Here is a 24,877-nt window from a genome sequence, read left to right as displayed (position 1 = left end):
TTTTCTTCAGAGATTTAAAATGAAAGCACAAAACCTGAAAGAATTAGGCATATTTGGTGCACTTGTATAAACAAATGCCGTCAGATGTCTGATGATCATTTTAAATGAATGGTATCCTGACCACTTGCTATGAGACACTTGTTGGATGTTACAGGTCTGTGTCAGTCCATGTATTTCATGAGGGATTTCAAAAACACATAGTGAAGAACATAAAAAGTACTTCTTTGCAAGAAAAGTCCTTAAAGAAAGAAAAGATACGCTGACCTTCCAAAAAAACTCGAAATTTATGATGCTGTTTTCCCTTCCAGGATATGACTGTGGAAGCAGGGGGGTATGGGCAGAGTCCAGGCTCCCATGTTAATGGTAAAGTTGGAGGCTTTTGTAGCGGAGCTTGGTGCTGGGAGGCTGCTGTAGGGAAACAGTCCGTTCCTGGAGGATGCTTAATGGCAATGGGTTTAAGTTAATATCTAGATTGATTCCTCCTTTCTCAGGAAGCTTGTTTAATACTTGGTGCAGCTGTGGCATGCAGTGGAGGAGCTATGAAGGCACCTGAAGTGTGGGAGGGCACTTTGTTACTGATTCTCTGTAAAAGCCATCCCTGATCAAGCAGCAAATGGGAACCTGCTCATTTATTCTAGGAAATTAAATGTGGCTGAACGTGAGGCTGATTGTATCGTCTTCTGTCACTAGCTACAGAAACCCACATACTTCCACCAAGCTGTCAAATCACGTGTCCAGAGTTGGGTGCACCTACGATCTGGGAGGGGGTTGGGGGCCTGGAAATAAGGCTTGTGCTCTAGATGTCAGTCTGTTCTTAAATTGTAGCCTTTAAAACTGATTTCATCTGCACTTAAAGGAGTAGTTGGAGAGGTAACAAAGATCATTATGTCCCTGCTTTTCACAACAGTCAGTGGCTGGGAAGGGAGAAGAGGCACTGTACCTGCTCCAGCGGAGCAGAAGGCTGTAGCGTGAGATGTATGAGAACACGCAGGGGCGTGATGCAGCTGCCCCAGCTGCAGGAGGAACTTCTTCTGAAGCTTACCTGTTTACAGACATTCCAATCCATCAGTGCCAGGGCATAAATGTACAGCAAATAGGGGTTTGCTAGTTCTAGGTCTCATTACTTCATTTTGCTATGATAGCTCTCAGTTTGCTGTTACTGAGACACCTGGTTTATCTCCCCAGCTCTGTTTCTTGGCTGTAGCACAACTTTGCATGAAAATTAAATGATCTGAAACTTTTAATGAGATAAAGTAAGGTACTATGATGGTAAATGGTTCAAAAATTCTTTGCATGAAACATCTTAGAATTCTAATAATTGTAAGGTACCTTTCTTAGGTCACATGCTGTAACTTATTGGTATTTTAGGGACAGTAATTTTCACTAAGTGGAACCAGACATCTATCAGTTTAAGTTTCTTAGAGCGCGGACCAGCTGTACTCTGAGCTGACAGTCTCAGAGACATATATAAAAAAGAGTTGTGCCATGAAGCCCACAGGGAAGAAAATTTTCTTTCACTTTTAGTATTTTATTTACTTTATGCATCTGGAAGGATCCTTCTGGTTTCCTTCAGCAAACTGCAGTTTCATGGTCTGGCTATATGTAAAAAATAATTGTGTGTTTAATATCCAAAAAGTTGCTGTGAGAAAGGTAATGAAAGCTGAAAGTGCAAACGGCTCCAGCTCACTTCCAGCTGCGCTTCATCTCCAGGTTCTGCAATCAGTAACATTTGAAAGTGGAAGTGGATGACTGTGTGCCTCGCAGGCCTCCTGGCAGGGACAGTTCTGATTTTGGGGGATAAGGCGACGTGACGTTGATGCTGACAGCTTTCCTCAGAGGTGCCTGCATGCTTTTTACCACTGCTTGCTTCTACAAGAGTAGAAGAGTTTCTACTTCAAAACCAAGTTTTATTTTCAGTTGGTGTGTTTGTTTGCTCTTCTTTAAAAGAACCAGGAAGGCATTAAATTCCAATTAGAAAGATTCCTTCAGCACTGAGCTGTGTAGCATCAACTTTGGAATGCAGCACTCCTACACGGCCGCTTCCTGGACTGTCTGTGTGTACATGAAACACATAAAAGCCTCCTTCCTCATTTAAAAAATAAAATAATCTAGTCACTTAGATTCAAAAATAGCCCAAATTCAGCCAGAATTGTCTTGTGGCATTGCTTGGCTGCTGGCCACGTTTTCACCTGTGTGATGGTTGCGATAGGGTTGTCAGCGTGCACCAAGCCCTTTGTAATTTGAGCAATCCCGAGAGTCTCGGTAGGAAGCAGCGCTAGTACAGGGTACAGCTGCTTTTTCTATTTTTGCAAGGATCAGGGAAGATAGTTTTATTGTGAGAATACAGAATTGTGATAAAAATCAGTGAAGTGACTGCAGACTGGGGCAGACAGCAAACAGATGAGCTCTGTGTGTATTATTTTGCTGAGAGGCTTTAACTTGAGCTCTTTGAGACCGCAGTTTAGCTTAACGTGACATTATGTTTGCTCATATACATATAAAACAGGAAGCGTATTCAGATAACATCAACAGCCACTTCCTTATATGTACAAAAATAAAGTGCTCTGACAGCAGCAAAACTGACACTTTGATTTTAGAAAGGATAGAAACCTTTGTGTGTCTGTAGACACACATGGGTGTTACACAGGGCCAATCAGGAGCACAGGGGGAAAAGTTTAAAAACAAGCCCCATGCATTATTGCCTGTACATCTGTGCATGAGCAGAAGGCGGGGGGAAGCCAGGAGCAGCATTGATTGTGGAGCTTAGGAAGCAGCGATGTTCATGGAGCAGCTTTATGCGATTCCCCTTGAAGGTAAGATGCGGTTGTTTCAGCAGGCAGCCGCGGCAGATTTTCGCTTTGGGGAATGGAGCGGGTGCTTTTCTGGCTGGGGCCCCTCTGTGCCGACCAGAGGTGAGTCAGACACCCCTACTTCAGCCTGGAAGTGAAGCAGCTACTCTGCTGTCATCTTTTGAGTTGGATGATAAAAACAAAGCTTTTTCTGGATACAGTACTTGTAAAAGAATACCGGCAAGACTCCTTGGGTTCTGTGCTGGTTTAAATCATCCTGAAGTTTAAAGTGTAAATACCTTGTTACAAATGCTTTTATCACGGTTTCACTAATACTCTGTAGGACGACTTGCAGGTAGTTTGTTGTGATGCGCTCTGTGAATGTGTAATATAGTTGCTTGGTATCATTGTGTGCACCTCCCTGGTACACCTAGGGTTGTGCCTGGGCTCGAGTTTACTAATACAGTCTGTCTTTATGGTGTCTGGCAATAAAATACATGTAACTTAGTCATGTTCCTGTGATCAGCTGCAAAGCTTCAGTTAACTGGAGTGGAACCGCGATCAGTGCCTACACCTGGCTTTGCAAGCTGGTACAAATAAATAAAAGGCATTTGTTTCCAATATAGAGCTGCCCAGACTTTCATGGCTTCTGACAATGAAAATGGCTGTCAAAATTGGAATTTCCTGTAATTTCTGCCATGTCCCTGGTGTACCATTTCGAATCAGAGCCGTGCTGAAAGAGCAGGATCTTGTTTAGCTTCTATAGCTGACACCTTCTGCATGAGCCATTGCAGTAACAGGTCTCTCCTCTAGCAAAACCCAGTTTAAGTTTGCTGTATTAAAAAGGAAGAAAGGGAGGGGAAAAAACCCCAAACAGATGGTAAAGTGATCTTTAAGGGAAAAGGGGGAAATAAACTAGGCAAGATTATCAATAATCTTTCTCCATTTAGCCAACAATTAGCTTGCCCTGCATTTTTATACAGCAGACACATACTGATGGGTCCCTCATGGCTCCCAGATGGTCGGAATTTCGTTGGACTAGATCAGTGTTCAAAGTGAAAAGTAACTATATTTGGCAAAATTTCACTTACTGCGCATAGACTAGAAGTTTTAAATAAGGTTAAAATAAGGTATCACCATAAGCTTCTTAGACAGGACAATGAAGGAAAATATCTGGAGTAATTAAACTTCTGGGCTACGTTCACTGGCAATGGCCCATACTTAGGAAAACGGAAATAAAAAATAAAACACTGCTCTATACCTGAAATTTTGTGCATTATCTTTTGGTATAGAGGAAAACCTTGGGAGTCCAGATGCACTGAGACACCAGCTCACAGCTGGAAACCACGACCTGCTTTTACTATAAGAGCTTCGCTGTGACGGTGGCTCTCGGCTTCCTTAACACCCATGGCCTGATCACAGCACTGCCCTCAGAAAACACTTTGCTGCGTGCTCATAACAGCTGCCAAAAAGAAAATGTAAAAAAAGAATTCTGTTTGGGTTATGTCATTTTGTTTCTTCCTGCTAAAGATTTGGTAGAAATACCAGTTTTTCTAAATACAGCCAATTCCTGCTTGTACTCGTGACTCATGAGGAAGCTGTTTCCCGAGTGCCACATTATGCAATTGAGCAAGGAATCTGCAGATGCGAAGCCAAAAGTGTTCCTTTTTGCTTTATTTAGGTTAGCTATCTTCTGTTTAGGCTAGTGTATCATAGTATCCAGATTTTGAGTGAACTGTAATTTTTCACAACGGGCTATACAGCCTGCGAGGGCTTACTCTCTAGCAGTTAGGCAGTTGTATTTCCATTAAGACTTCACAGCAAGCACCGTATTGCTTAAGTTGTGTGAGGAGCAGTCGTTAGGCTGTGGGCACGGGCACTTAAATGTGGTTCTGCATTTGGTAGGCATTTTAGGCATGTAGAAAAGTGGGTTGTAAGCTTAAAATTTACAGTAGGAGGTTTTTTGCAGCAACTAAAAATCCTAAGGCTTACTGAAGTGACAGATCCATTTGCTGCAGGACACCTTCAGTCTGTGCTTTTACTGAGTGAACTTTTGCCGTCCTTTCCCAGCACTTTAACAAACTCTTAGCTTACGGTCTTGCCTTGACTAAACTGTGCACAAAGCCTGTTTTACATGTCAGCCTGCTGCCCACCACCTGCGTTCCCTCACTGCAGAGCGTGTCCCAGCTCCCAGTCTCTTCCATAAGGAAGCCAGTAGGTACTGTTGTGTTGTTGGGAGCCATTGGCAGCATAGTGCTGTTTGCATGAACTGGAGAAGCCTTGGGCATCACTCCTGCCTTGCGTCCCTGACCGATATGGGGAGGGTAGCTGTTTTGGGGTGGTTATTCCCATAAACACAGTATTTCTAAGGGGCTATATGGCCCCAAAATGCTTCCATGGGGAAATGTGATCTCCAAGTCCCTAATTTGCTTTGCAGAAAGCTGAAGAGTGGGCAGCCGTTTGATCTGGCAAGCATTTTTCAGAAAAACATGGTTTTCTCAGGGATTCTTATCCCCCCAGGCAGGTGCTGTTTGGCCCCCAAAAGTGCCCATTTGGGAGGGCAGCATCAGCCCTGCGGTTCCATCGAGCCCTGCAGGCGTGTGGCCACTTGCGTGCAGTAGCTGGGGAACATGTGTGGTCCTTAGAGTGGTGGTCCCCCATGCCCCTGGGGACATTCACTTGCTCTGGAGACATGATGAACTGGAAGGATTTGGTCAAAGCGCTGGTGTTTGAAGCAAAGAGGAACTGAAAGCTGTTGTGTGTGGCTGCAGCTGCGCAGAGCAAGCAGAGAAGCAGTTAAACCACTTCTGTCTTGGTCCTGAGCTTTGCTGTCCTAATGCATTTTGATTGCATTCAGCAGCTTTCTCAGGTGCTTCTCTGCGCTAGAGGCTTAGGAAAATCCGGTGCATGCGCACTTGTAGAGTTGTGAGTATCAATATTGTTCTATTTAATTCAGACCAGGCCTTCCAGCTCTACTACATTACAATTAGAATTATCTTCGCTGCCAAGCCTGACAGCAGGCTCTACGATGAGGGATGGGGCAGGAACACGTCCAGGCATTTCTCTGTGCTCAGTAGATCTCCAGCTGATAGGAGATGGACACTGACAGGCTTTGGAGGGGCAGCCCATGCCAACCTCAGGAGCCCCAAAGCAATAGAAAAGCTCTTGTTCAAAGCAATAAAGTCTCTTCTCGGTGACAGCCTGTCAGGACGTACAGAAGTTGATTATACAAGCTTTTACGCAGAGCAGGGGAGGCTTTGCCATGTGGTACCTGCAGAAGACAGGCTCACATCCCACCTTCTGTCACCAGGGGTACAGGGGTGCCTGAAGTGATGCATGTGCAGCCCTGTCTGAGGGCAGGGGCTGCTTTGTGCACGAGCTTTCTCACCTGGGTTTTCTTGTTTTCCTTCATTGCTTCAGCTTCTCTGGCTTGTCTTTGAGATTTTTGCAGTTCATTCTGTCATTCCATGTTGAACAAAATCTTAGCGGCTTTGATTTTCAGCCTCACGTACCACATCATGTTGAATTTTTACCCTCAAATATGCTGGCTGCCATTCCTTTCTAGAAGAAGGGTTGTGACTTGCCACTCCTCTAAACTCTGTGTTCTAGGAGAAAGGGAATACAAACTTCTCTTCACAAGGAGCCACATGGAGAAGACAAGGGGCAGTGGGTACAAGTTGCACTGGGAGAGGCTTCACCTTGACATTAGAAATGTTTTACAGTAAGAGCAATCGTTCACTGCAGCAACCTTCCCGGGAATGTGGTGGAGTCCCCATCACTGGAGGCTTTCAAGATGGGATTGGACAAGGTGTTAGATAATCTCATTTGGGCAGCCTTTCGCATGAAAGGTTGGATTGGATGGTCTTTCAAGGTCCCTGCCAACCTGGCTGTTTCTATGGATCTGTGGAAAGTGGCCGGGGAGCTAGGCATCAGTGTACAGCAGATGTGCCCTTCACTGTCAGGTCATCAGAGAGGCTTGGGGGCCACTCCCTTGGATTCCTGCTTGGAGGGTGGTGGGCTGAAGAGCTCCTGGCCTCCCAGCCCATGGCACTTGTGTGGTTGGCACCTTGGTGCTGGTCCTGCCAGCAGAGGAACCACTTCATTCTTTAAAGGAAAATGCATGCTCAGGGGATGTTTGATCTCTTTGCATGGGAAGTCATTTCTGAGTAAAGCGTGAATATCTAGTTTCACTGGCATGACAGAACCCTCCTTGAACCTCTCTACATCTATTCTTTCCTTATTCCCTTGACTCTTAAAATTGTTCAGTATTGAATCAGGACCGGGATTTTTTTGAATTATGTGTACTGTGATGCTGAGGTCATGCATCTTCCATGTCTGCATGCAGAGGAAACCTTGCTAGGATGGGTTGGGTTTGGGTTTTCTTTGGAGACAGAAATTATGATCCTCAGCACTGGCAATCTTGACAGCTCAAGATCTTAGGAATGAAGACTTCAGCTCGGTCTGTTATGGTCGCTGAAGCTTGGTGTGCTCAAGAATGGCAATAGCAAGTCTGATCACAGGCCTGAATAGCCTGGTAGGCTGTTTCAAGCATTGAACAGCAGTAACCCAGAGAGGAGGTACAAGAAGAGCAAAAGAACATGACAGACATGGTTTCACATCATCCGTTGGTCTGTGGCTCAGGGACTTTGAGCGTAAAGAGGCTGCCTTTCACTTGATGCGTGTCCGTGAGTTGGTCCGGTCCTCCTTTGAGCTGTTATACAGTTTTAGCATTTGCACTGCCCTACAGTATTTCCTCTGCTTGACATCCTGTGCAAAGAAGTATCTCATTTCGCTTGGTCTGTTTTTTAAAACCTAGTGTCTTCTAAATTCATTTCATGCTCCCCGGCTCTTTTATTTGAGTCTGAACTGTTGCTCTGTTAGCTTTACCACGCCACTGAGGATTTAGGACCCTTGTGGTATCACTTGTCAGTTATCTCTCTCAGGCTGAATGACCTTTCTTGTTGCACATTTAAGGGCCATTCCATCCTTGTTGGGCTTTTCTAGCTCACCTCGATGTATTTAGAGCCAGTATGAAAATGGCATACAGTCTTCAAGGAGTAGGCGCATGTATGTTTTGTTTCTGTTCTGTATTTCTTTCCTGGTAATTCCAGTCATTCTGCTTGCTTTAAGGGTTGGGTCTAGGTGATCGTGAAGGTCCCTTTCCACCCAAACCACTCTGTGATTCTATGACAACTGTTGGCCTGAGGCATTTGTACAAGTGTTTATTGTAGTACTAAGGTTATATTGCTGTGTGGTCACTGTTCTCTCTCCTACCAGTTGTCTGTCAGCCCATGTGTTTTTCCCTGAATAACTTGGTATCATCAGGAAACTGCCATCTCACCATTTGCTTATTTTTCCACACAATTTATGAATACGATACCTGGATATCTTGACAATGTTCTGATGTTCTTTGCTGTCAGATACGTTTTTACTCTACACGTGTAATATCTGGCTGCTGAACAGGTCCTGTGAGGAGCACCTAGGACATGCAGTAAGCGCCAGTTGGGTGCTTTAGAAACCATTTAAAAAGAGAAAGCTTCCAGAGAGACATGCTAGGGAGATGCGTCACTGTGCAACTCAGAAATGCTGGCGAGAAACCAGGTTAAACTGTGTGTTATTGATTAGAGGACCAGGTCAGGCTTTCAAAGAGATGAACCATCTCCTGCAATAGAACTGCTTGTGCCTGTCAATCTGTTTGTTGACGCGAGTAATTGACTGTCTTGTGTTTGAGGCAGAATCTAGCTCTTTGAGAGCTCTGATTATTTACACAGCCTGAGGTGTATTTTAGGCAGCTGAGAGTGTTAGTTTCAGCTAGGCTTTACAACTGGGAAGCGTGCTGCCGCTAGCATGTCAAGCTTCGGTAGCAGCGCCAGCTCCATGCAAATTGTGCGTCTCTAATGGGACTTGGCCATGTTATGGTGTTTGTCATAAGCGCGCTGAATTTGGTTGAATTTCTTGGCCAACCATTATGTAAAGTAGGAGCACTATGTAGAAAATATATATATAGCTGTATATACACACACACATACACACTATTTATGTGTAGGGATGTAAGGTATTTTCATAACCATTGATGGGTATTGTACAGTGTTTGCCTTGAGTGACCCAAACCATCTTGTTTTACCGATAGAGGATAAAAATGTTTTTAGCCTTATTGAAATTTAGTTTTTAAGAGGTGGATAACATACATTCTGAAAGCCCTGGCTAGGTCGCAATGCCCGTGCTTGCCGCAGAGGAGCTGGTATTTCTCCTGCACTTTGCTTGTCAAATCATTTTTAGCCACATAACTGCCACTTGGTATTTTTAGCATCAATACTAGCGAAGTTCTAACTCATGGTGATTACTACCAGCTTGGCAGTCATCTTCAACTCTGAAGGACTCATAGCAATATATAATATGGTTTTTTGTTTTAATTGCTCTCTTCACTTCTCCTCTAAAAATATTTTCCTATTCTGTATTTCTGATGGGTAATGCAATTGCCTGTGTCTCACTGATGGGCTAACGAATGTCTCTGTAACGACCTGCAGTTTTCAGTTGCAGTTTCTTGGCAGCGTTTCTCTTAGCAGTCAGATTTGCTCATGTTTTCATCACTTGTGGGAAATTAAACCTTATAAAATGAAGTACATGCATTAGTGCTTCAGACTGTCCGTACTGACAACATATGGCCATGCTCCCTGTGCCCTCAGTAGCTTGTCATCTTCTAGTCCACCAGTTAGTTCTTTTCCCCTCAAAATATGGTGCAGAGTAATTTGCTGAGTTTTAGAAGCATTAAAGCTTTTGCTGGTGGTTGCATAATGCTGCATGAGCTCATGTCTTTAAGACTTTACAGTTTCTTTCCATATATTATAGATGGAGGCTGGTATTTTCCGAGCTGGTTACCATGTTGATTCAGAAGCAGCTGGTAACTCAGAGTAAGAAGATCTCAGTAAGTGTGAGGCTGTGTGTGATGAGGATGCTTTCCCTGCCTCTCTTCCCTGCCCTCCTTGCGATTGTCCTAGCAGTGCTGGTGGCAGTCAGAGGGGCGCAGGGACATATTCATTCCCGTTCTTCTGCAGGCAGCGAGTTCTCCTCAGTGCTGTTGGGAGGCAATGGAAGTGGGAGTGCCTGTAGCTAAGGCTGCCCAGCAATCTTCTCTTAAAGACCTTTTTCACTTGCCAGACTTCAATTTTGGGGCTTGATTGTCTGTCTGTCTGGGACAGGGGGAGTGTCTTCTAACATCAGCAGGATCTCTTCAACTTCTGCTGAGAATAAAGTGTAGGGAAATTGATTTCTTTTTTTGGTCCACTTAAAAGCCCTGTGTTACCAGCGTAATACACTGCCATGGCGGTGCCTCAGCCCAGGACTTCAAATTTGACTGCGTAGTTTCTTGCTGAAAAAAACTCCAAACGCAACAATTTTTTGTTTTCACAACATTGTGCCTGCATTTCTGAGCGTCTGAGACTCTGGGTTTAGCCGGTTCGCAGCAATGGGTGAGGGCACAGGTCAGAACAACAGGAACAGGGAGCGCAGTCTTGGCACCAACAGAGAGGCAAGTTTTTAAACGCTGCTCGTTTTTTCGCCAGAAATGTAAGTATCTCAGCTTGGCTCTTCCTTTGTTTTCAAGTTCAGAGTTGTGGAATCCATTGTCCGAATGTGGGACTTGCTGCTTTGGCTGGCCCCTCTGCAGCAGCATTGGGTGGCTGCACTGCAGCCTCCTCTCCAGCTGCCGATAGGCCCAGTGCACTCTTGGGTTGCAGCTGACAAGATTTAATGTTTCTCAGCTATTTTTAATGTACGTTTGCAAATTAATGAAAATTAGTTTGGGGTGTCAGTTGGAAGTGCTGTTGACAATTAATTCCACATGTGAATTTTGCTGTTCCCGAGCGATCATTCCCATATGGAGTGAATCAGGAAGAGTTAATCACAAACAACTGTGTGAGCTGCAATAGCTTCTTTTTTCTTTTTTTTTTTTTTTTTTTGGGGGGGGGGGGGGGCAGTGGTCTCTAGAAACTCAGAAATTGATTCTAATCCAAGTTTCCTGCTCTCTGACAGCAACCCCTTAGCTGGACATGCTACAACGCTGTTTAAGCACGGCTGCTGGATGCTATATGCAGGATTCCTGCCCCGAGTCATGTCACCTAAGTGTGACATGAGTAGGTAGTAAGCAGTAGGTAAAAGCAGAGAAGGGAATACAAGGAAATGGTTTAAGTTAATCTGTACTGGCTATACTTTGACCCCTAGTTTAGGGCTCAGAGCCACAGGCCTATATCTCAGTTAAGTACCCTAGAGCTGGTGTGAGATGTGATCATTGACAATGTACTATCTTCATCAGTTTCTCTGCACAGAAGTTAATTGGAGAATTCTGAAATTGTCTAAATCAACTGTTTCCAGGTCAACCTTGTGGTTTCACCAGTGAAGAAAAATACTGCTTCATGGGGTGAAAATCAAAAAGCTTCAGTGTAGTGGGTAATCGGTGGTTATCCAAAAAATTAAACACTTGTGCTAATGCCCTCTCAGCAGTAAACACACAGGTGTAACTGCTTATCACTCATGTGCTCATGAAATGCAATAATCAAATAATCCTCTTGCGGGCACTTGGAGGCTTGTTTTTAGGTGTGTGTATCTTGGCAACAAACCCTTGTTAAGTGGATTATTGGGTGAGACACCTTGCAGGCATAGGTGAGGTGGTAGCTGGGAGACTGGTGTGCAAACCTTTCCAGGTTCCAGGTTGTGCAGCTGGGTTGAAGAACCTCCATAATCAGGATACAGGATTTTTAAAGTACTTATTTTCTTTTATTAAAAGGTATATTGGCAGAGACAAGCTGCAGTAACCATGATCAAAGAGACCTGAGAGCTAATGAGTTAGTTGTAAGTAGCTCTTCGGAGTGGGGGAGGAGAGCAGCTGTGCTGCCCCCAATGCAGTCACACTGAGGTGATAGGTGCTGCAGGAGCCCAGTGGGGAGTTCAAAGAAACATGACACATCTTCATGTTAGCTTTCTATACGGTTCATGTTTGGCCACCTCTAATCTGTTCTGTGTTTGAGTCAGCAACCTAAAAATGTGTCCTGTTACCCCAAAACAAAGCATCTGAAGCATACGGTCCTACTTACTTTGCCTTCTAAATGTCTGCTGTAAAGAGATGCTGGTGTTTAGCTGAGCTGCTCAGAAGCCTCTTTCTGCCCAGACTCTGGTCCATGCCCTCTCTTTACTGACCCTGGGTAGACCTGGGCAGCCACAGGGACCCTGCTGGGAGCCAGCACTCCTTGTAGCACTATGAAAGCGAACCTACACATAAAAAACACTAGCACCCTTGGACCAGATTAGCAGTTTGAATCAGCTCATGGAGGGACCTGATGTGTCCTGGGACAGTCTGAGGGAAGGGATGGGGCTGCTTGTCTGAGGTGGAAGGTGTAAGACCTCCTTTTGATGACAACAAACCCTTAGATCTGTTCATTTGCTTGTGTACTTTGAACTTGCTGTGCTCCAGATACGTGTGCTGCTGAGCCAGAACAATATGTCTTCAGTATGCTGTGGTATTAGTAGTAGGCAGTCCCAAGTAATAATCGGAAAAGAAACTATTTTACTGAAGGATTCTGTAAAGAACCATAAGAAGAATCTTCACTAGCTTTTTACAACCACATGCTGCCCAAAGGAGGTTGCTTTACAAGGAGCAAAATTGTACAGGGTGTATTTCAGTTCCAGGTCTGTTACTTCTTCAGAGGAAATACTTGCATACGGAATGAGTTACAGTGATTGCGTTCTCTTAAATTGTTATTAAAAATATAATTATACCAGTCATGACGTCAGCAGAAGTTCCCTTGACTTCTGTGGGCATCTCATGCTTGATACTGTGAGGTAAAGCTTTGGGTTCTGACAAACTCTTCAGGGATGTGGTACTGCTTGAAAAGGTACTCAACAGCAAGTGCATCGATGCCTTTTGTGTGTGTGCACTGCAATTTCAGTTGTATCTTTCTTAAAACAGCGCATTCCTAGGAATGCGGTGACTAATATATGCAAATGCACCGGTACAGTTTGTACGGGGGAAGGGGTTTCCCTATTTTCTCTTGGTGTTGCTGTTGCTGAGCCAATCTGTAGAACTGTGGTGCAAGGTGAACGTTTTAGAAGGATGAGTGCTGGTTGTGCTGCCTGGTGCTTTTCGGTAGATCTGCTTCAGTTTCTGCTCTCACCAAGCCTTATAGATGCTATGCTTAAATTCCCATCCTTTCTTTTGAGCATGTATCAAGTAGTTCTACTGAAGCCTGTATCTTGTGCATGCAGGATGCCAGGTTGTGAGCGACTATCTCTGTAGAGCTGCCAAATGCTTGTGCACCAGAGGTTTCCTCTCACAGGCCACAACAGCTGGAGTGAACCTGCTGACTGGGCTTACTGTTGCACAATTAATCTCTCTCCTTCTTCACACGTGGGATACAGAAATACCTTTCATGATCCTTTTTTGGTTGCAGTGCCTGGAAAGTGAGGGAGAAGAGATGCGCTGCTGCTTCTGCCCTCATGTGACAGCAGGAGGTGCTGGTACAGCAAGGTTCGTGCCCTGCCTGACCTGCGGTTACTCAACTCGATGTCTGTTGTAAATTTTCCTCCTAAAAGACTTGTAACTCAAGGAGCTACCTAATGAAATGACACCTGTTCTCTAGCTACTGCACATCAGCTGAAATCCAGAGAAAGAGAATACCTGCAAGGAATGACAGGGGTCATTTTGGAGGCTCCTTGAAGTAGGTGCTATGTTCAGTCTTGAGTAACAGAGGGATACCAGGAAAGTGAACACAGTTAGTTAGGTATCGGTCACATCAAAACTGTCAGCTTTAGTAGCTGAATTTCAGTGGTAGAAGGTTTTCTGGTGTGAGATCATGAAATATTGGCCTTTTTCAAAATAATTCTTACACTGGTATGCTCAGAGGAAGATTTTCCTGTCTTCCCTTGCTTTAACATAGACAGTCACCCCACTTCATATCATCGTATAAAACCATTCACATAAGATTTTTCTTTTCCTCGTGGGGCAATGCATCCTCCTCACTCTTCGTTTCAAGGCCATCGTCAGCCTTTGATATGAGTGCATGTGTTTCTCTGTGATCCCTCTTCGTACCAACTTCACAGCAGGAGTCACCCAGCTGCCTTTGGTCATCAGACGGGTGGCTGTGAAGAAAATGGTACTTCCACCAAGCCGGGGTAACTTTTCTTCATTAGTACTATTATTCACATCCTATGTTTCTATTTTTTGGTCTTACAAAGTAGAACAGGTGTTGTATGGTGGAGTGGTTGATAGACCAGAAGGCTGTGCTGCCATTCAGGGAGACCTGGGCAGGCTGGAGAGTTGGGTGGAGAGGGACCTCATGAAGTCCATCAAAGGCAAGTGTAAGGTCCTGCCCCTGGGGAGGAACAGCCCCACACACCAGCACAGGCTGGGGCTGACCTGCTGGGGAGCAGCTCTGCGGAGAAGGACCTGGCAGTGCTGGTGGGCAGCAAGTTGCCCATGGGCCAGCAGTCTGCCCTGGTGGCCAAGGGGCCAGTGGGATCCTGGGGTGCATTGGGAGGAACGTGGCCAGCAGGTCGAGGGAGGTGGTCCTCCCCCTCTGCTCTGCCCTGGTGAGGCCCATCTGGAGCTCTGGGTCCAGTGCTGGGCTCCCCAGTTCCAGAGAGACTGGGAGCTGCTGGGGAGGGGCCAGCGGAGGTGACCAAGCTGATGAGGGGCTGGAGCATCTCCCTGGTGAGGAAAGGCTGCGGGAGCTGGGGCTGTTCAGCCTGGGCAGGAGAAGGCTGAGAGGGGACCTGAGCGATGCACACAGGTACCTTAAGGGCCAGTGTCAGGGGGCCGGGGCCGGGCTCTTGTCAGCGGTACCCAGCGACAGGACAAGGGGCAACGGGCACAAACTGCAGCACAGGGAGCTCCGTGGGGAGAGCAGGAAAAACTTCTTTCCCTTGAGGGTGCCGGAGCACGGGGACAGGCTGCCCAGAGAGGCTGTGCAGTCTCCTTCTCTGGGGACGTCCAGAGCCCGCCTGGACATAATCCTGCGCAGCTGCTGTAGGAGAGCCTGCTTGAGCAGGGTGGGCTGGGTGGTCCCAGGGGTCCCTTCCCAGCCTGACTGCTCTGTGGTGCTGTGATTGTTTATGAGTTTGGGACAGGTTTCTCCACTGCCTTTGCAGTGACCTGTAGTGCTGGGCCTGAAGTACGTGTGTGTTCTCGCCACAAACATGAGGACCTGGATGTTCTGTGGCAGTAAGCGTTGACAGGATGGACTGTGAAATTTAATTCCTGGTTTTACACGTCTGGCCTTGACCTGAATAATTTCCCTTCTGCTTCTCAGTGTCCAAGAGGAGAAAAATTTAGGAGAACTGCTAAGTTCTTTGAGGTCTAAAGATATTTTTTAGGGAAGAGAGAAGCGTTCTTGACAAGGAAGCTTGTATTTTAGGTAAAGTAAAAAGTAAACACTGAAATTTTTGCGGTAATATACTGAGATGCCAAGGTCAGTTGTAAAATGACTTTCAGTGAGTGTTGGGTGTTTTTCAGCAGGGGGAATGAACGATTGCTTCTGTCGATTACCTGGACTACGATAGTGCTTGTTGTGAATAACTTGTGTTTATCACTTGCCCTTATAGTCTTGACTTTTTCCTAAAGGCACATATCTGCTATAATGTTTGGTTTTTAAGAACAAAAACCCAGACAACAGAGTGACTCATTGATGTTGGCTAATTTGATGTCAGCTGAGGTAATTAGCACTTACAGCTGTACTTTTTAAACAAGTTTATGTAAAATACTTTATTTCTTTTCTTTCTTCAAGTAGAACAGCTTAAAAAATGTTGTTTGGATCAGTAAAATACCTCTAAATTCAGAACACTTTCATGATTGTGATTTGATTTCTGGAACACACAGGGAGCTGTGCCTTTGTCTGCCTTTGTCATTGCCATCTGTCCTCCAGAAAACTTGAAAATGCTTAAGCTTATGAAGTGATAGGGGTACAAATTGCCAAGTATTTCTTTTTACTGTTTCTTTTAGTTTCATTTGTTTTGTAGTTAGATTCTGAGCATGCTGGGCTGGGCGCTTCTAATTCCTTTTGCACACACACAGTCTGCAGAAGGGTCTTCCAGTCCATGGCTGGTGTTCCTGGATGTGCTGCACACTGCCAATAATAACGTAGTCATGTGGCCACCCCATGCCTGGGCTGAAACCAGAACTACTTCTGTGTCATTTAGGTAAGCCTGGGGTTTGTTAACTGTGAGATCTCCATAGCTGATAAGGCTTTATGAGAGAGAGATGTTGTCTAAAACATTTCTAATGCTGATGGATGTTCCTGTGTCTGGGCTGGAGAGTACCACAGGCAGTCTGAAGGGCTGTGCTTGGTCCTGCATCCCAAAGAACTCTGCATTGACACGTCCCTCTGATGGAGAGCCATCGTGGACACACAAACCAGGTTTTGGTGGCAGTGTCTGGAGTATTTGATGTAGAGTCTTTTGGCTGCTGTTGGCAGCTCAGCTTGTCAGACATTTCCCTAAGTGTTCCAACAAAGTATTCCTCATGGTGTTAAGCTGCTTGGTGTCAACTTCATTTCTTCACTAGAGCAGAGAGGTGTAGAGCTGTGTCTTTCCTTTTCTCTTTCCCCTTCTTTAAGGTGTTTGTCACTATTTAACTGATGTCCTTTGCTAGAGTGGAGGAATTGCCCAGTGTAAGCAAGAAAGCATGTATGAATTAGTTTACTCTTAAGAAAGCTTTAAATTGGGAGAGAAAGAGGGTAGAGAGCTTAGGTGAGATCACCAAAGTGTGGAGACATATGAGCGATCAGACACAGACTTGTTGAGTACTTCAGTTTGCTTTCTCAGAGCTGCCAGTGCAAGATAACACTTCAGTTATCTCCATGTGAAGCAAACAGTTGATCTTTTGTATGTCTATAAAAACATGATCTGATAACAGGAATGTGTGACCCTCATCAGAGCAGTACGAGTTTCAGCTTTACCCGGGGTAAGTGCAGGAAGGAGAGCTCTGGGAAGTTGCAATTGGACAGTATTTTTGGACATTAATTCTTCCTTCATTTTAGCAAGGAACAGTCATATGGGGGAGAACTCTTTTAAAATGGTTGTCTCACTCTAAGCGTGTTGTTGACATGACATGACAAGTTGACATGAATTTAAGGTCAAATTCCCATTCTCATTCTGGTAAATTGCATACCTGTAGAAAGTAAGGGCATTGGATTAACTGAGGACATTTCTGCGCTTCTCAAAACGTGTTTTAATGGCTTTCACTAGAAGTTTTTCATGTAATACATCTGGATCCCATTAGCTGTTTAAAATTGCTTTATTTTAAGCCTATGACTGCACATTGTTGGAGGAGGGGGGTATTATATTTTTAGTTCAGCTTGAGTGTACTTTCTTTCCAAATGAGTAAAGTGCAGCCTTTTCTTTGTGAATATGTAGATTTCAAGGCAGACAACCCCACAGAAATGCATATAACTCCTTGAGCAGGAACTCTGGATCTACTATTTTAATTTGGTTTCATATTATGCTTTCCCAAGCCCAAACAAAATCAGAGACAAAACCCTAGTAGAGCTTCCACTTCTGAGCTCCAGCCAGGACACAGAGGTGAGTACTTGGTCTGTGTGCTCTGCTGCAAGAGTGGCGAGGGCTGGCAGCAGGGCTGGCAGCAGCGCCTGCCAATGGGACAGGTCTTGTGTCTAGATCATGCAGCATTTTGATCCTTTTAAAGGCAAAGAGTAAACATCTTACGCCTGAAGACTGTACAGAAGAGCGCTGCTTCTGTGCCAAATAATAAATCACATTTACGCTGACAGTGGGATTACAGATTTCAGGCTCTTAATCGGTGGAATGAATTCTTAGGATGCGTTACCCATTCATAAGATGGGAGTGATCTCTGCAGCGCATGCAGCCAAAGCAGTCTGTTAGGTGATGCTCATGAAGCAGTTACCCAGCAAAAAGGTGTTTATCCCTGGTAGAATTTTTATCTAATGTAAATAAATATAGCAGAACAGTTTCATTGCTCCAAAACAGTTTGATTCCACTTACCCAAAGATGAAAGCTTCTTTTATTGCATAGTATATTTGAAACTGTAATTAGCTCTGATTTCAAAAGAGAAAGGATTAGAGATCCAGTAAAACCCCACAGTTCCTGGAGCCATCGTGTGAGCAGTTCAGAGGGCTGTGCCCTTTGCTTATATCATTGAGCCTGTTGCGGTGTCAAAATGCAAGGGTCTGTGTGGTGTTTTTATGCTAGTAGTATTTGGGTAGGTTGGTTTGGGTTGTCTTTAGCCATAGTTCAAGCAAAAGACTCTTCTTGTCAGATTAATTCTAGTTTTGCAAACCGTTGACATCCTTTTTCCTTCTGATTTGAAAGTATTTTGCCTCCCAAATTCTCCCAAGAATTGCAGATGTATTTTTCCTTCTAGCACATTTTTAGTGGTTTTATTTTGTTTCATGCTGTTAAACAGTTAGCATGTTAGTCAAGATATCCATATGCCAGTATTTGGTAGAGTGAACTGCCAAGGCTGACCTTAAGCCAAGTGACCCCAAGAGTAATTTTCTTCTGGAGTCACAGAAATAAAACCATTGTATAAATGCAAGGTCATTCTTTATGCTTGCTCTCTTCAGCAGTGTCCTTTGCATCTTTTCTGAAAAAATCCTGAGAAACCCAGCAGTCATTTCTGCTACATACGTTTAAGAAAATCTTAATCTTGATTTATGAATAGCCTGAGTGCCTGCCAAAAAAGTGTGAGTTCTGTCATCATCCCTGTTGTTTCACTGTAAGATCACCCTCTGCTTTTCTGTTCCCTGCTCTGGCTCAGTGCTGTTCCAGGTGTTTTTCCTGCACTGGCTTAAAGCACCATGCTCTGAAAGCCCAGTCCTGCAGCCAGCTGTGCTCCTCGCAGTGAGAAAGGATGATAAGGCAATAAATCAAAAAAGTAAATTATTGGCTGAGTGAGCAAACATCTCTCTAAGGCTGTCTAATAGATATGTTGAGCTTAAAGGGACATTAATTACAGTTGTACAGTCAGTTTTGCTGCATCAGAGCAGGATCGGCTGTGCCCATGTGTTTTCTCATTCTTGTTTATCTGACACTGTTTAGGAAAGACAAACTTTAGCCACAATGTTATTATTAAACATCATCTTAGGCATGTGAGTGGATGTATACTGAAAGCCAGTGGGATTTCAAACAAATATCTTGCTACCTTTACACCCTAAAAGGTAAATAATCTGTGCAAGATGAGACACCCAAGAAAGAAAAAAAGTAAAAATATTTTTAACATCTTCACCTTTCTGTTATTTTCAGTCTCATGCAGTGTACAGAACTGTGCCGGTACCTAGCACCAGATGAGACTTAGGAGTCTTAGTGCTTCTTTGGTGGTAGGGTGGACTTTAGCTGGATACTGGCTAATGTCCAGTTTCGGTGGACCAGTTGTGCGTGGGGTGGTGACAGCAGAGAGTGCATGGTATGTCAGGAGACTTGGGGTGTTCCTTCCGTCATTGCCTTTGGAAACACTGGGAAAACGCATGATGTGGCACACTGTTAAAATGTGTGGTCAAATCATGCTTCCCTTGCCAAGGCTGTGGCTGACCGATGTGTTTCTTGATCCTGGAGGGTCAAGCAGAAAGTCCGTAGCCTTAGCTGAGTGGGACTCTGCAAAGGAAAGACACAAGGCAGCATCTTGATGAAACCATACAGTCTTACTATTTCTATTAGAAGGGGTCCCTAGACTACATCCTGCGTTTAATATTTGCAGCAATGTACTGCAATTTTTCTAAAAGAATTAATCACTCATCATCTTCAGTAAATTATTGTTAAATAAATCTTACTACTTCTCTTTGCTGCTCTTAGCACAGTTTCTTTATAAATGTATATAAGATAATTGATTGACCAGTGGTTTAGGGTTTGCAAATCTTAAGGGAATGCAATACCTTGTAAAATGTCATCAGATGTTGCCAGCCTGAAATTTTTAACTTAATTGACTTTTAACATAATTAAAGTTCTGTTATAATTTCATTTCTTAGAAGACATGTTCTTGTGTCCATTAAGTTCCAAGTAAAAAGTCTCAAGTGTAAAGGAGTCTCTGTCCCACAAATTAAAGCTGTAATTGACTGCAGACGGATCTTCCTCCAGTATTTATTCTTGCAGCTGCAACACGGGACTATATTGGATCCATTCTTAGTTTATCTATCAAATCAGGGTTCGTGAGGTTTGGCTGACACATGTTCCACTTTATCTCATCTGCTTTAATCTTCAAGAACTGTTAACATTTCACCTGGCAAACTCCTCTCCCAGCCAAACCGACAGCAGGAAGCAATGAAACCTCATGAATGAACCAGCTGGCTCAGTGACTTCAGGCTGAGTGTACAGGGTTATTAGTGTTGGAACTGTCCTGGCTGTGGATGCATATATTTAATTGCTTCTCCAAGCCAGCACTCTCAAATGCCCGAAGTTTTTTTGTTGCTGCCCTTTAGTCATGTTTCTGTCCTTACCACTTATCACAAGGTGATGTCTCCATGCCATCTCTTGTGTGGGCCTCTTGAGGATGAAGGGATTCTGTTTACTGTAATTCACAAAATCTACTGAGATGCGTTTCTGTCACATGCTGGCCCACAGTCTTCCCTAATCTTTAGCTGGTCAAGGAAATCTTTATTAATGTGGAAACAGTGCAAAGCAACTCATGGAGTATTTTAAAATTGGGGTGTCTTACTGGATGCACGTCTTTCCCAGGTCTTGCTTTACATTCTGTAATTTTTTCTGCAGCTGCCCTCCGAAAGTGCTCTCAGGATTTCAGGGCATCAAGGGGTATAATCTCAGCTCCATATATTTCTCAAATTATAAGAAAGCCTGAAGTGAAGACAGAACTAACTTTACTGAAAATCTGTTTAAATCTAAAGGAAACAAACTCAGCTTATCAAGCCTCATCCTTATGGGAGTCTGAATATTATTCTACACGTGCACATCTTTGTGTTATACCTCTGCTTGGCTGCGTGCAAAATTCTTAAAAGGATGTAACCTTTCTGCAAGCTTTTGGGTCCAAGGGCCCAGGGGTGTATTCCTACAAGTTTATCCTCCCATCCTTCCCCCCTTCGCTTTGGGGGCCCGCAGCAGAGCTCAGGCAGCTGTGACTGGGTTGGCTTTCTCAAGTTCTCTTGTTTGTGCTTGAGAATCTGTTGTGGTTACAGCTGTCAGTCCAACACAGCAGCCGTTGTGGTACCGAGGGCTTTTACATCGTCAGAGAATGCACAAAATACCATAATGCAGCTTTATTTGTATCAGCTCCAGGGCTAAGCTGTCTTCCCAGGTGTGGCATTTAGGCTGTGCTGCCATTCCTGGTTTGAAAAGATTAGTTTTCTTTGTTCGAAGACAGCATAAAAGTTAAAATGTGAACAGAATGGGAGGCTGGAGAAAGAGTAGTCTGTATTTGGCTTGATGCTTCTATTTTGCGCAGAACTTGTAGTTTCAGCAGCAATAGGCTTCAAAAGCGGATGTGGTTTATGTTCCTGCTATTCAAATGTCTCAAAACCAGTAACAGTCAATCTGTTTCTGTGCCTGGGTTTCAAATGTTAAACCAAATTCACGTTTTCTTCGCGTTTCACAACTATGAGCAAGGATTAGTTTTACAAGGATGGGGACGCAGTGTTTGGCTGGTCGAGGGTTGTGTTTGCAGCGGCGGTGGACTGGGAACATAGCTGGTTAGTGTAAGCGTGAGGCCGATGGCTCTGCTGAGCACAGGTTTTCCGGGCGAGGACAGCAGCCCAGCAGCTGCGAGCACGGTACTTGCCCCACAGCAATGGGGTGCCCAGACACGAAGGTACTTCATTTCATTTTGCATGCCTTGCATATGGTCCTTCCTCCGAGAATAATACTAAATAGCTCAGTATCCCTGGACTTCTTTTCAGTGTTCTTAACCATTTTCTTTACTTTCCTGAACCCCGTTAAATTTTGTGGACCATGTGTGATCAGCACAACAGTATGCAAAACAATCAATGTGAATACCCTGTAAAAATTTTACATACTTCATTTTTCCGTCCTTACATGTAGCATCCTCTTGTTGGCCATTTTCATTCACCTGTCAGCTGTAGTGGATTCCTTTGCTGAGATGATGCAGTTCATTTAGATCACTACAGGTCCTATGAATATCTTGGGGTTTTTCCTCCAAAAATTTACTTAGTCCTTTTTTTGGTGTTATACTTTATATTTTTATTTACTTTATATTTGGTCTTTTGTTCTCTGGCTATATTTCTCTTGAGTTTCCACACAATTCTCTCTGACCCTAACTAAACTAAATAGTTAATATTTTACTTTTCCCAGCTTTCCAGTCTATCACCAAGCACTAAACTGCTCCCTCCTTAGTACATGACCTTGCAGAATTTTTTGCAGATTTCTTCCCTGATCACCATTTGGTTCTGTTGTCTGCCTTCTGTCCCATCCAACATCAGGCTTGTGCCAATTCTTTGTTTTTTAGACAATAGCCAAATAATTTTTAGAAGCCTTTTGTTGAAAATCTCTGGAAGTGTGAGTGAACTCTTAGCAACAGACTTTCTTTTCTTCCAGTTCTCTTTATTGATGCGTTCAGAAAATTCCAATGAGTTGAAGAGATCGGCTTTTCTTCTCCAGGTGCTGATCAGGCTGTCGTCTTTTCCAGCATCATCTTACTCTTCTTGAACTGCTATTTTAACCAATTTGGAGACAAATGCAAGTTTACAAACATTCTTACTGCTATTTCAAAGTACAACTATAACCTTTACTTTCCAGGTCTTGGGGGATGGTTTGCCTTTTAAGGGGTAATTCTGCCTGCTGTGCCGACTGTCAGCTTTTATCATGTGGATGTATCATCTGGATATGGTAATCTTGCCAGTGACTTCTGAATTACTGGGTTCTTACCATAACTGTCTATTGTTGTTGTTTTTAGTGACATTTCAGAGTCTGATATTACCTCATCTCAGTTGTGTATGCCTTCTTAAAAACTTGCTCTTGTTATTTAATGTCCGTGCCACATGTAAGAATTCTGCTTGTTGCAACTTGTTGTTGGCAGTTCTATGTATGTTATTGAAATGTTGCTTTCTGATGCTTACGGTCACTGCATTATTTTTGGGAGCTTCCTTTATCTCTGTGGAATCAGAACAGGATCATGCTGTGGCTGTTGTTAATGAGGAGCTGCTGGCATGATCTCTTAACTCCTTTCTGTTGCAGACAGGTACTGGCTTAGCATTGTGTATTCTAGAACTAATTGCTTCAGGAAGCAATAATCTAAGTATTTTATGTGTAAATCTGTTTATTATTCTTTACACTAGAGGTCATGCCCCACCCCGCCACAAGCAAACATTCTTCTACTCTTTGTTTCCTTGATCTTAGAGCAGGCGTTCTCTACGCAAATTCCTGTGCAGATATATAGATACACAGACTGTGGATTTGCTAATTCATGTTTTCTGTTTAACTGGCTGCCTCCATGGCCAGTCTCACAGATTACCTTTAAAGTTCATTGCAGGTGCAGCTGTAACTCGTTGATGTTCTTGGCTATGCATATGTAATGTTTGCTTTGTTATGGCCATCGTGCAGTGTAAGGCATTCTAATTAATGTCATCTGGTTTTTTTTTTTTTTGTTGTTGTACTATTTCAGTCTCAGCAACTAAACAGCTTTAACTAGCCCTAGTGTGCCGATTACCTGGCTTTTTACGTAGGTACATGCAGTGGGTTAAACTGGGCCACTGGCCAGTATAGTATGTTTGCCAAGACAACAGAGGCAAAATGGTGATTATGAGAGACTGGGACCGAGTGATTTCCCTGGCTGGACATGTACCCATCGCCCTGCTGCCGAGTATTTTGAGTATCCTGTGCCAAATGGGTATATCCAAGCTACATGACCAGCTGTTATTTAATTCCTGTCCCTGGTTTGCTGGTTGTAAACGAGACCATTTAAAAGTCTAAATCACCTGAAACTAGAACCCTTGCTTTAGGGCTCCATATGGCTAGGACTAATTTCCTTAAATGTCTAGGCTCATCCACTGAGAATATATGTTCATTTAACTGGGATATCCTGCATATTCCCATATTTCTTTTTAAAACGGAGCAAGTGATAGTCAAGTTCCACTTCCTTTACCTGTAATTTATCTTCCACTCTTGTGTGGGATTCAGATTTAATCTGACCAGAAACTGTTATCAGTTAGGTGTCTGACCACAGGTCATTCCACATGAAGACAGCCATTGCCTGTGTTTGTGTTTCAGCTGGATTTGAATTGGCTAAACCGTGTAAACCTGAAGCTTTTTCCCAAGCTGCAGTGTTGTTTGGCAGCATCTATTTACGAGATGAATAAAAAAAGAGATGGACAAGAGAGGAAGAAACTGCAGTTGGTCATAGGAATTGCTGTTGGCTTTCAGAGGAAAACAGCTGCCTTTGTGGTGGGGAGGAAGTAGAAATGATTGTTCATGCAAGAAGTAACATTTGCTAGAGGTGCAATTGTTATGAGCCTCACGGGATGATCTGAAATGGTAAGGACTGGTTAACGTGCTGCAGGCAAATGTATAAAGGTCAGATTATGTATACTTTTTTCTTGTTTTTTCTTGTAGTGTCATCTAGACTGTCACAGACATCCTCTCCTCAGTCAAGCTGCCCATCACCTTCCATCCAGACAGGCAAAGTCATCTCCTCATCCCAGAAGCACAGCAAGAAGGCACTCAAACAGGTAAGTAGCCTAGTCTGGAACAGAGTTGAGGGACCACTGCAATAAATTTATTTCTCTGGCAAATCATTTTTCTCAGTGAAACAGCAGTCTGCAGGGAGGTAATTCAGGACTTCCTGGATGTCTCATAGTAAACAAGGTTTGGCTAAAAGATCCTTCTGTCTTAAAGGTGATTCAAAATATTGTGCTGTTTAGTTATCTTGCTTTTTCCCTACATAAGCATCTGGACTTTTAAAAAATTATTTTAGAGAATGGGTGGAAAGCAACAGCATCTTTTACTCAGCCTTTTGATGAGTGCACTTGGCTTTCTACAGTCTTAGTAAATGGAAGGTGTTTTGGGGAAAAAAATTAAATCCACTGACTTCTTCCCCAAGTTAGCAGCATACTTTCCCTTCCAAGGAATTCTCTGTGTGCAGTGTGTATGTATATGTGGAGGGAAGAAGA

The 24,877-nt window shown here is 43.8% G+C and overlaps 1 protein-coding gene across 4 annotated transcripts in view; it reads left to right on the top strand.

Moving 5' to 3' along the window:
- Positions 1–24,877, top strand: part of ASXL2 (ASXL transcriptional regulator 2) — a 136,554-nt gene that overhangs the window by 72,570 nt on the left and 39,107 nt on the right. For 2 of the 4 annotated variants that reach the window (XM_040597168.1, XM_040597166.1), the window contains one exon: positions 24,321–24,436. In XM_040597168.1, coding sequence (XP_040453102.1) covers positions 24,321–24,436 — 116 coding nt within the window. Of the gene's footprint in view, positions 1–2,621; positions 2,814–23,953; positions 24,243–24,320; positions 24,437–24,877 lie in introns of those variants that run through there. The other 2 variants (XM_040597165.1, XM_040597169.1) reach the window with 2 other exon arrangements.

Source organism: Falco naumanni, chromosome 6 (assembly GCF_017639655.2).
Source record: "Falco naumanni isolate bFalNau1 chromosome 6, bFalNau1.pat, whole genome shotgun sequence".
NCBI lineage: Eukaryota > Metazoa > Chordata > Aves > Falconiformes > Falconidae > Falco > Falco naumanni.
This window is presented reverse-complemented; position numbering and strand designations above follow the sequence as displayed.